This window comes from Rhincodon typus, chromosome 37 (genome assembly GCF_021869965.1).
Source record: "Rhincodon typus isolate 14 chromosome 37, sRhiTyp1.1, whole genome shotgun sequence".
Classification (NCBI taxonomy): Eukaryota; Metazoa; Chordata; class Chondrichthyes; order Orectolobiformes; family Rhincodontidae; genus Rhincodon; species Rhincodon typus.
This window is the reverse complement of record NC_063368.1, coordinates 17157903-17170065: the sequence shown is the minus strand read 5'-3', so window position 1 is coordinate 17170065 and position 12163 is coordinate 17157903. Positions and strand designations below refer to the sequence as shown.

Below are 12163 nucleotides of genomic sequence, written 5' to 3'. Positions count from 1 at the left end.
GTCCTTGGCAGCTTTGCTCATAGTAGCAACTGGCTGGATCTAACAGTAAAGGAGGAGCTGGAGTACATTCACTTTTTGTTTGGAATGGTTTGAGATATTTAAGTTGTGTAAACGGTGTGATTGGATTGATGAGAGAGACTGAGCGATTAGAATCAGGTCAGTTGGTTACAGTTACTGTGGCTGTTTGATGCTGCACCCAGTGTGTCAACAACAGATACCTGCATAATCCAGCTAAATGATCACTGATTTTTTTTTTCTGGCTTTCAAAGGACTTTTTTTTTAAAAAAGAGCTTTCTGCCAGTATTTGAGCTTCTGATGCTCATCTGCATGAAAAAATTGGATTTAACTCTGTCTCCTCTCTGTGCTCTCTTGTACCTTCCAGTGTTGACTCTTGATTCCTCCTGCCCCCACCCCCCGCCTTGTGAGAGTTGTACTTTGAGGGAATTGTCAAAGTGGTCAGTGACCTCTTGAGGAATGAAAGCAGATAGGAAGCTGGAAAAGGGTTATCATTTCTGTGCTCTTGTATAATTGGTGAATCACTCCAACTTTTGAATCCCTATAATTAATGCAACCATCTTTTTATACATTATGTAGTAAAAATTAAATTTGGCTTCAGTCGTGATACCAGTGGATTGACTACCTGCTGCCTGTTGTGTTGCAGTTTTGTTTTAAAAATCATTAAATTTGAGTTCAGAAAACTACAGATGGGGGTTGTCTGCACTGGAGTATTAACCCAGTGAGTAAACCTGTACTTCTGTTGCTGTCTATCTGTGTTTCTAGCACTTTGTTTCATTTTAAACTGCCCAATGTTATTTTTCTTTAATGTGGTGTTTCTGGCGTGTATTCGGGTGAGCAAGGATATGTGCAATCATTGAAGCTCTTCACACAATCTGTTCTGACTGTATCCCTGACCCAACAACATGTGAAGGACTTTAGCAAGTGTGAGAAATAACTGTACACACTTTAAGATTGTGTCACTATGTCAAAAACTGCTTGTTGAGGTGGACTAGGCTTCAGTTTCTGGTTACAATTCCACCTTGCCTGTCCTCAATACCTGTCTAAGACACTCCTGTTTGGTCAGAGAGAGGAAAGAAGACAGACATTGATTTAACTTTTTTTGAGACTGCAAATGATACTTCAGTTTATGTTGATGGGCTGGAGTATTGGAATGAGAGAGAGGGGGTGGGTATGTGTTTGGGGGGGAAGGAGAGTGTGTGCATGCAAGGAATGAGCTGTTTCTGGCATATCTGAATCTTCAAAAGATTTTAAGCAACCATGTTGCGTCTTGGGATGTTTAACAAACTGTAGACAATCACTGCTGGAGATGTGAACAAAATGATGAGAAACTGACAAAAGGATGCAACTATTCTCATTTTCTAAGAATAAAGTTGTTATTACAAATGTGGTGATTTGACTTCCTTGGTCTTTTTTTTTTCCCTCCCACAAACTCATTTCCTGAAGTACTGCTGACCAGTCATCGAAGTGTAGTCATTGTTGCAATGCAGGGAACCATGGCAATCAATTTAAGCACAGCAAGCTCTCACAAAGATCAATGACCAGATAATCTGTTTTCAGCTGTTCATTCAGGGATAAAGCAGAAACTGGGGGTAGGACTCTCCTGTTCTTTGAAATAGTGATAAGATTTTGTGCAAAAAAAAAACTGCAGATGCTGGAAATCGGAAACAAAGACAGAAATTGCTGGAAAATCTCAGCAGGTCTGGCAGAAGCTATGGAGAGAAATCAGTTAATGGTTCGGGTCTAGTGACCCTTCTTCAGAACACTGAGATTGTCATGCATCTGCTGGAGAGGGTGCTGTTGTGCCTCACTGGGGTAGTGGAAATCCAACTCCACTATTCCTGGAGTCATAACTTCATTTTGGTAAAATATGTAAGTTTTCCAATGTACCTATGAGACCTAACTTGACCCAACCAAGCTTCTGTACTTAACAGATATTACCATATTACAAATAGTCACTACAGAAAGAATTATGTTAGTTGACATTTAACTTGAATGGTTAAAGCCTATTCAACTTGTAGAAATTGCCTATGGGTGCACACATTAAAAACATTGTTATGGGTGGAACAAAAGACTAGAAGGCAGTTAACTTATCTCCATCCAAGGGTTTGCTGAGACAATCCTTTTAGAACTTGCTGCTGCTCAATCTCTCGCCAGGCACTTTCACTTAATTGCAGGAGGCACTGAGCAACTGGTTTGCAATTAAAAGAATCTGACTTGTTGGTCGAAAGCAACAGCTTACAGCAACTGTGAGGGGTAAATAAACTGGCTTTCTTGAGGCTTTAGCTTTTTGAAACTGTAGAGAAAAGGGCACCACCCTCCCTTCCAGAGATCCAAAGGACTCTGGCTATCTCGTTCATAGCCAAAAAACTGTTCATTTACCTGGGATCCAATCTCTCAATTGTTAGCAGGCATGAACAAATAGTCATTGGTCTAAAGACTAATCAGATGCTTGTTGCTGGCCCTATTCTATTAGCACATCCCCCGGCTCCAGTTCCTCCTCAGTACACTTCACCAAACACAGCTTGAACAAGTGGCTCTGTAAATAGCGCTTACTGCAAGTGCTGAGAGCTTGCTTTTTAAAAAGTCCAGCAATCCTTTCTACAATCTATGCTTTAAAACCATTCTTTCCAGGCCTATCCTGTCGTAGCCTCTGAATGGTGGGAGGCTACAATCTGTGATTGTGTGGCTTGAAACCTAATTTTGCTCTCTGCTGCCTATTAGGGCTTGTCAGTAGAAGGGTGAAATTGTGGAGCAATAGTTACTTAGTTTGTGTAGATGCAGCAATCAGTTTTAAAGCATTGCTTTTGTCATCATCCCTCGCAGCTGGCTACGGTGACCATTCTTCTTGCTCTCGTTGTTAGAAACAAAGGCCTGGTTTTTGTTTAAGTGCCAATCTAGCTGTATAATCACTCATTCACTAAGGTTTTTGAGTAGATTTGTAGCTCGGGTTGTGGGTGTTGAGGTTGGTTGGCTCGCCGAGCTGGTTTGTTGTTCTGCAGACGTCTCATTACCCTGCTAGGTAATTCATTCACCTTAATTCAGGCCTGGGGTTTGCATGGAGCAATGTTGACTTTGTTTCCCAAGGATTAGAGCTTTTAGTTTGCAATGATTTTATTTTTTAAAGTTTTATAAACTGCCAATTGGTAAATTAAGTGACCCTGTGCAGTGATTTTTCAGAATGTATACGTTCAGCTTATCACTCATCTATGCTTTAATTTCAGCCTCTTTAACTTGCTCGTGCAACCTCAGGCAGATTGCTGCTGTTAGTCTCATGGCACTGATGGATGCTTTCTTGGTCTGTCTGCCCCCAACCCTCCAGCTCAGTAACTTCTTCCCATTTGCTGTCTTGTTTGCTGTTAATTGCAAATACTCAGCAACAGAAGCTAGAGTGGCTAAAAGCAAATGTTAAGTGCACATCTCTGGGCCCCCAGACATGTGCCTTCCTGACTCTGCACAGGAACATTCTACACAAGGTGAGCTGAATACAAATATCTTAAAGGACCACAACTTAACTCTTCAGGCTCAGCTAAGAGTGTGCCTATGTACCTAGAGAGCACAGCATGCAGTTTTGGCTGATTTCTGAAAATTGGGCCTAGATCAACCAATCTGGCTGTGACACTTAAATTGTCAAAGGCAACTTTTAACCCATGCACCTTTTTCTTACAGCCTTGAGCCAGTTATCCAGTATCCTGCAAATTGAGACTATTAGAGAAGTATTTTGTTGTGTCCAGTGTTTAGAGATTAGACTGCCTAATCTGTTTCATAGCCTGCTCTGGTACAGGTTCCTTATCCACACTGTTCCAAGGAGCTGATTACTTCACTTTTAAACTTTGTTAATAATAACAATTGGATCCTTTGCAACCCTTTTCAGTAACCCTTTTCAGTACCCCTTTTGTGACTAAAGAAATGTTTTGGTTCACAATAACTTGGCCATAAATTGGCGAAAATTGCAAATTGCTTCTTTTTTTAACATTAACATTAAAAAAAAATTCCGAATCTGAAATCTTAAGTGATATCACTAAAGCCAGAGCTTTCTGCCAATGAGTGTGGTATGTTTGGTAATGATCAAGAGGGACTTGAATGGGTTCATGAAGGAGATAAACTCTTAGGTGCATGGGGAGAGAATAGGAGGAATGGAACTTGATGCCCTAGTCTACAGAGCACCATAGGTTTGTTGAGCCGAATGGTCTAATTCTGTGCCACTCATTGCTTGGTAGTACGGAACTTAAACATTCCTAACCCAAGCTGAACTTTCAAAGTGTCACAATAGCCTAAAAAGCTCATCATGTATGAGGAGACCCGCCATCCTGGGCTAACTGAAAGGATGACCTGTAAACAATGTGAAATTTGTGTGGCTGTAGCTATTTATAGTTCACGTGAATATGACTAATCTCACCACAGAGTCTGGAAGGATCTTACCAGGGTCAGGTCAATCTCCCACAATTTCCATCTTTCTTCTAACCCAGCCTCTGATATCAACCCAGTGGATGATGCTGGCTATACTCAATGAAATATTAATCCTTTACAATTCCTAGTTTTCAAAAGATTTTTGTCTTTCTTTCATTAGGACTGAAGCACGTGGAAAAACAATTTTCCCCTTTTCTAAGCTTGAGTCTCAGTCCCGCTGCCTACAAAATGGAAGTTGTCCCCTTCATAGGCCTTTTTAGCAATGATATCAGTTTGCTGTAAACAAATGTCTTCTGTGCTCACTGATGCTGCCACCAAGGGGAGCTGTTTCTCTCTATTGGTTCTATCAAAACCCCTTGTAAATGGTGAATGTTTCTTTGATTAGGCACAGATTTATTTTTATGAATTTCCACCAGTTCTAGTCATTTTTTTAAAATGAATTAAACCACCAACACGTCACTCATAACAGGGCAGGTGATGGCCTAATGGTGTTCTCGCTGGACTGTGAATCAAGAGACCCAAGTAACATTCTGGGCGCCTGCGTTCAAATCCTGCCATGATGGGTGGAAATTTTGAATCCAATAAAAATCTGGAATTAAGAGTCTAATGATGACATGAATCTATTGTTGATTGTCATGAAAAACCTGTCTTGTTTATTAATGCCCTTTTAGCGAAGGAAATCTGCCATTCTTACCTGGTCTGGCCTACGTGTGACTCCTGCCCGACAGCAATGTGGTTGACTCTTAACTGGCTTCTGGGTAATTAGGGATGGGCAATAAATGCTGGCCTGGTCAATGATGTCCTCGTCCAATGAATAAGAAAAAAAAATCAACTAGACAAAAAATTAACAAATACTGATCCAGCTGGGTGGTGCAACAGAAGTGGGCAGCGTGGTGGCTCAGTGGTTAGCATTGCCGCCTCACAGAGGCAACAGAGTTTGATTCCACCATTCAGCAACTGCCTGGAGAGTTCACATTCTCCCTGTGTCTGCATGGTTTTCCTCCCACAGTCCAAAGATGTGCAGTCTAGGTGAATTGGCCATGGGAAATGCAGGGTTACAGGTGTAGGAGAGGGGCAATGTTGGGTCTGTATGGGATGCTCTTTGGCAGGTCAGTGCGGACTTGATTGGACAAATGGCCTGCTTCCACACTGTAGAGAATCAGTGATTGTGTGAAAAATAGGGGAGAGTAGCAAGAGACTAAATTAAAATGGAGTTGGAGGAGGAGATAATGCCCTGCAGCCCATGTGTTAGCTGTCTCTCTGCTCTTGGTGGACATGTAGTGTGAAAGAGAGACAGGTAGTTGGGATCCAGTTCTGTTTCATTCCTCATTTCTTTATGCTAGTCTGCTGCCACATTCTCTGAGTAATTTGTAAAGGCGGCAAAGAAGATTTAATTCCTAAATCCTAAAAGTCAGGTCCTTTTACAACCCTTTCTGGTTGCTAGTGTAAAAGTGGGAAAGTAGATTTGATGGCTGGGAACACTAGGGGGCTTCATCCTTCCAGCATCTCCTTTTAGTTTGAAATGATGGACCCTGCAACAGCCCTGTTTAATCCATCAGTTCCTGTCTATCCAGATGGAAGCAGTGACAGCCCTAGAGCAGCAGGGAATCGGACATTGAAGAGATAAGGGGCTGGTGAGTGGCAATATTAGGTTGCTAAAGGCATCGTGATGTGGGGGTGTTGCAGATGTGGAGCCTTCATCAGTGTGGAGCTGGAGGAACACAGCAGGCCAGGCAGCATCAGATGAGCAGGAAAGCTGACGTTTCGGCTTGGGACCCTTCTTCAGAAATTCAGAAGGGTCCCAACCTGAAATGTCAACTTGCCTGCTCCTCTGGTGCTGCTAGGCCTGCTGCGTTCCTCCAGCTCCATACTGTGTTATTTCTGACTCCAGCATCTGCAGTTCTTACTATCTCTGGAGCCTTCATCAGCTGTCTTTGAGACTGACCTTCTTGTCGGCAGGTAACTGGACAGGGACAAGAGCAAAATACTGCCTGGCTGCTGGAAATCTTACACAAACACAGAAATTGTTGGAGAAACTCAGCAGATCTGGGTGGCATCTGTGGGGAGAGGAACAGTTAATATTTTGAGTTCAGTATGACTTCTTTCTTGGACTGGTACGACTTCTTCTGAGCAAGCAGATCAGCTGATGGGCCTGTGAGAAAGAGAGGCAGAGAAAGGTGATGCACAAGACTCCTCTATTCCTACTGTTCAAGGCTGGCAGTGGTTCTGGGAGCGAATCTATCATTGGAAACCTTTGTTGGATGAGAGTGAAGGAGGTGAAGGGGCTGAGTGTGACGTTGGGGCTGGCCCTCAGGGTCGGGTGGGGGAGCGGTGGGTAAATTGGAGAAAGAGAAGTGAGGACCTAGAGTCATAGTTATGGAGAGGTACAGCAAGGAAACAGACCCTTCAGTCCAACTTGTCCATGCCAACCTGATATCCTAAATTAATCCAGGCCCATTTGCCAGCATTTGGTTCATATCCCTCCAAACCATTCCTATTCATGTACCCAGCCAGATACCTTTTAAATGTAATTGTACCAGCCTCCACCACGTCCTCGGGCAGCTCATTCCATGCATGCATCACCCTCTGTATGTGAAAAAGTTAACCCTCCGCTTCCTTTCAAATCTTTCCTCTCTCACCTTAAATCCTAGCAGTCTAGTTTTGGACTTCCCTAACCCAGGGTAAAAAAAAATGACCTTGGCTATTCACCCTATCTATACTCCTCATGATTTGTTCTCAGACTTGGAAGAAGTAGAGGGGTGTGTACTGACTGATGGAGAGCCTCGTCCTCACCAATGCGGGTGGGAGGCCCCTGAGGAGGTGGCCCCTGAGGAGGTGAACCCTGAGTCCCATATGTGTAAGGCGTGAGAGGAGAGGCTTCTGGTCTCCATCACCATCATGAGCAGGGACTGCAGGGAGATGGACTTAAAGGTGTGAAGGTGTCACCTCGTGGAGCACTGGTCATCACCGCAGTGTAGGTGCTGGTGGCACTCGGGAATGAGCAGGCCATGAGGGAAATCCAGACCAGGAAAACCCACTAGGAGACAGAGGGCCTAGGCCCCATGAAGGCCTGTCAACTCTCCTTCGAGGTGACGGGGTTGGGTGGGGGGAAATGGGGGAGAATTTAGAGCAGGAGAACCAGGCCTAACCTTCCCTGTGCGGTCAGGGAAATGCTCAGCCACTTGTTGCTGAGTTCCAGTTCACTGCATGTCAATCATCTTTGATAACTGTTGGCAGTTACCCCAAATTTACCCCAGTGGGCTGTCGAGACTGGGTCATTCGTATATTCAAGGCTTTCAATCAGGAAAGGCATCGAGAGTTATGAAGAAAAGGCAGGGAATTGGAGTTGGGGGATATCAGATTGGCCATCATATTGAATGGAGGAGTAGACTCTTTGGGTTGAATGGCCCACTTCTGTTCCTATGTTTTACAGTTTAATGGTCTAGAAAAGGGCAGCAGTTAGGCCGGCACCTGGAGATAAGTTCATATTTTGGATGGAAGGACTGTTGTGGTGCAGTGGAAGCATTCCCACCTCTGAGCCAGGAGGCCTAAGTACAAGCCCCTCCCGCTCCAGAGGTGTCTAATAACATTTTTGTACAAGTTAACTTCAAACAAAAAAAAACACGTTTTGGGTGTAGTTTTGCAATCCTCACCCACTTTTTCCATGAAGGTGACCGCACAGCACAGATATGATGGGCCAAATGGCCTTGTTCCATACTAGCAGCCTTCTTCAGCCCAATGTCATTGGCTGGAGGGGGGGCATTATTTAAGCTTTACTCAGTGGCATCTACATCTTCTGCCCCTTTGTTCCCTTCACGGCATGTGGGTGTCACTGGCAAGTCCACCGATTGATGCCCTTCCCTAATTGCCCTTAATCTATGAGGCTTGCTTGTCCATTTCATGGGGCAGTTAATTGTCAGCCACATTGCTGCTGACCTGGAGTCACGTGGGCCTGACTGGGTAAGGATGGCAAATTCCTTTCCCTGCAGGGTGCCAGTGAACTGGATGGTTTTCACGACAATTATTAGGGTCACCCTCACTGACAGTAGCTTTATAATTTCCAGATTTTATTATTAAATTGAATTTAAATTCCATCAGCTGCTACATAAAAGCTAACACGGAAGATGGATATATCCTGTGAAAGACTGTACCTCTGACAGTGCAGCATTCCCACAGTATTGTACTGGAGTCTCTGCCTATGTTCTTAATTTCCTCACATGGGACTTGAACCCATAACCTTACATCTCGGAACCAAGTGAACTACCCGCTGAGATCCGGGTGACTGATGAACCCATGTTCACGAGAGCTTAAGAACAAAACAGCTAGGAATAGGCTGTTCAGCCTGCTCCACAATTTAATATCATGATTGATCTCACCTGGGCCTCGGCTCCGCTTCCCTGCCTGCTCTTCTATAAGTGAATTAAGAGCCCGGGAATTAAACGTGCGAATGTGGTTCATTTTGTTTTAATCCACAGTTTAGTCCTGATTTGCCACTGCAATCCTCAGCGATCGAGTGTGAATTAATAAGAATGTGTCTGATCCAGGGATCTGGAGGCACATTGCTACCAGGCTGCTCTGAGTTTAGGCAGAGCAAGTTCAGTCACTTAGACAGCACAGAGTGCCCGAGTCATAGAGCTGTACGGCACAGAAACAGAACCTTTGGTCCAACTCCTTCATGCCGACCAAATACCCTAAATAAATCTAGCCCCATGTGCCAGCATTTGGCTCATATCTTTCTAAACCCTTCCTATTTATATACTCACCCAAGTCTTTTAAATGTTGTAATCGTACCCGCTCCTCTGGCAGCTCGTTCCTTACGTTCACCACTCTCTGTATAAAAATGTTGCCCCTTAGGTCCCTCTTAAACCTTTTCCCCTCTCACCTTAGCCTATGCCCTCTAGTTCTGGACTCCCCCACTCAGGGGAAAAGACCTTGGCTATTCATCCTATCCATGCCCCTCATGATTTTATAAACCTCTATAAGTTCACCCCTCAGCCTCCGATGCTCCAGGGAAAATAGCCCCAGCCTATTCAGCCTCTCCCTGTAGCTCAAACCCTCCAACCCTGGCAGCATCCTTGTAAATCTTTTCTGAACCCTTTCAAGTTTCACATCATCTTTCCTATAGCATGTGCTGAAACACGTCCCAGGTACAGGTACAGCATGAAGGCAGAGATCAACAGGAGAGAGTTGCATTCACTGTAATGGTGCCCCTGAGATATTTAACAGACTGTTTGGAAACAAAGATCGTACTCATATTAAAGCTGCTACTCTATGGGACTTTTGGATAGGCATCTGTAAGCATTCCAGGATTCTTCCTGTTGGGTACTCCCAAGTGCAGCAGAGCACGGGTTATGTTATGAAGTTGTAGGAAAACAGGTCCTAATCCTATCAAGATAGTGCGGGAATTTTATTCAGTTAAAGTCATAGAGCTGTACAGCATGGAAACAGACCCTTCGGCCCAACTCATCCATGTCAGCCAGATATCTCAGCTTAACCTAGTCCCATTTGACCCATATCCCTGTAAAACCTTCCTATTCAGGTAGTTCCTTTTGAATGTTGTTCCCTTTGAAAAAACTGATGACAATGAAAGCTATCGTTGCTTTCACAACTTCAGGATGTCTTGGTGGCACTGTGGTAAATGTCACTGGACTGGAAATCTTGAAGTCCAGGTTAACAATCTGTGGGCACAGGTTCAAGTCCCACCTTGGTATTTAAATTCAATTTTAATGATTGGAAACTGAATCAGTAAGTGTGGGGCGGGCGGAGGAGGTGGGGAGTTCATGAAGTTATCACTGATTATTGCAAAAACCACTCTGGCTTGCTATCGCTCTTCAAGCAGAGAAATCTGCCACCCTTACCCGGTCTGGTCTACATGTGACTCCAGACTCAGCAACGCGGTTGACTTTTCATTGCTGGCTGAAACGGCCAAGCAAGTTGCTCAATTCAAGGCTGATTTAGCATTTGTAACAAACAAGATGGCAGCGGAGTAGGACCCTTCAGACAGAGCTCATCCGCTCTGTCCATTTGCTGTCCTTGTTTCTTCTCTTTTGTGTTTTTCTTTCCTTCTTCTCTCTTCTTTCTTCTCCCGGCCACGGACTTCTGGCATTAGACTCCCAGCCTCGGACTCTGCACAGTCCTGGTGAGGTGGACTCTTGACTTGGCGTGGTGGTCTTTTGGCCCAGCGTGGTGTGGCCCCAGCTTGGACTTCCAATTTTTAATTTAAGTGGGGTCCCACCATGGCTCAGCACCTAAGAAAGACTGTAACGTTTGAACTTTCAGCCTTTACTTCTTTATTTTCTACTTAAACCTAGGAAGTTCTGCAATGTGTAACTTTTAATCTTACTTTATATATTTTATGCTATACTATTATTATTGCAATGTTTAGCTTTTAACTTTGTTCTTTCTTTTTACTTTGTCCTTCAGATCCTGTACCTAGGTATTTGTACCTAAGTTGGTGCCTTGTGTGGTGACATTCTACATTTTTCACTGTACTCCTGTACCTGAGTACACGTGATAATAAAACCAAAATCAAAATCAAAATCAAACAACGCCTATGTCCTGTGAAAGAATGAAGAAAAGGATTTCTGAATTTTGAACCATTTTGCACTGGTACAATGTAAAGCTCACAGCAGACAATTCACACACACCATGCTTTCAGTGGCCTAGAAGCCAAGGTTTGGAGCTTGGCAGCATGGTGTTTCAGTGGTTAACACTGCTGCCTCACAGTGCCAGGGACTTGGGTTCAATTCCACCCTCAGGTGACTGTCTGTGTGGAGTTTGCACATTCTCCCTGCATCTGCATGGGTTTCCTCCCACAGTCCAAAAATGCACAGGCTAGCTGGATGGGTCATGTTAAATTGCCTGTAGTGTTCAGGGATGTGTTGATTAGGGGGATGGGCCTGGGTGGGATGCTCCAATGGTCAGTGTGGACTTGTTAGGCCAAAGGGCCTGTTTCCACACTGTAGGGATTCTATTCTATGATTCCCTTCCAAAATTTTTTTCCTCTTTCCACTCGTCTCTCCTCTAACCCCAACCACTTTACTCCCCTGTCCTATAATATCTCTTTAAGTGTCAGTAGTTTGTCTGATTTTGCAGCTGCTCTGTGTCTTGGGTTGTGTTAAAACTTTGAATCTGCTGCATCAATGCAGTTGGGGAATGAAGCACAAACCTTTTCATCTTCCCGTTCTCTTTCTCCAGGTTGTTGACGAGGAAAATTCTTCCTGCACTTTTGTTGTGGGGTTCCAGTGCAAACTGTTTAGTTCTGGTTTCCATGTCCCAGAATGCTGGCCTCATAGTTTCTAATCAACTTGTTTAGAGATGTGATTACACTCCCCTAAGAGCAGGTGAACCTGTGTCTGCTGGCTCAGAGATAGGGACACTACCACTGCACCACAAGAACTCTTAAATATTTTAAATTGGCCTGTTTGGGAGTCTTATTTCAGGTGAGACTTGAACTCAGGTCTTGAAGCTCAGAGGTTCCACAGCACCACAAGAGCCCTTGGAATGCTGACTTCACTCTTATCTTGAACTTCCATTGGATGGCGAAGCAGATTCGATGGGCAGAATGGCCTACTCTGCTTCTACGCGTCATGGTAACATCAGCCAAACGCCCAATTTTTAACAGTTGACAATGGAGAAATTTGAGGACAACGACCAACTGGCTGATTCTGTAACAAATAATCGAAAAATGGCACACACACACACACTGAAGCAAGTTGATTCCAGTTGGATCAGAGTA

General features: G+C 44.1%; 1 protein-coding gene across 1 annotated transcript in view; it reads left to right on the top strand.

The window, feature by feature from the left end:
* akt1s1 (AKT1 substrate 1 (proline-rich)) overlaps positions 1–10971 on the top strand; it is a 35773-nt gene extending 24802 nt beyond the window's left edge. Inside the window, exon 5 of the mRNA XM_048617703.1 lies at positions 10849–10971. Coding sequence (XP_048473660.1) covers positions 10849–10875 — 27 coding nt within the window. The 3' untranslated portion in view covers positions 10876–10971. The remainder of the gene's footprint in view (positions 1–10848) is intronic.
* Positions 10972–12163: the final 1192 nt, after the last annotated feature.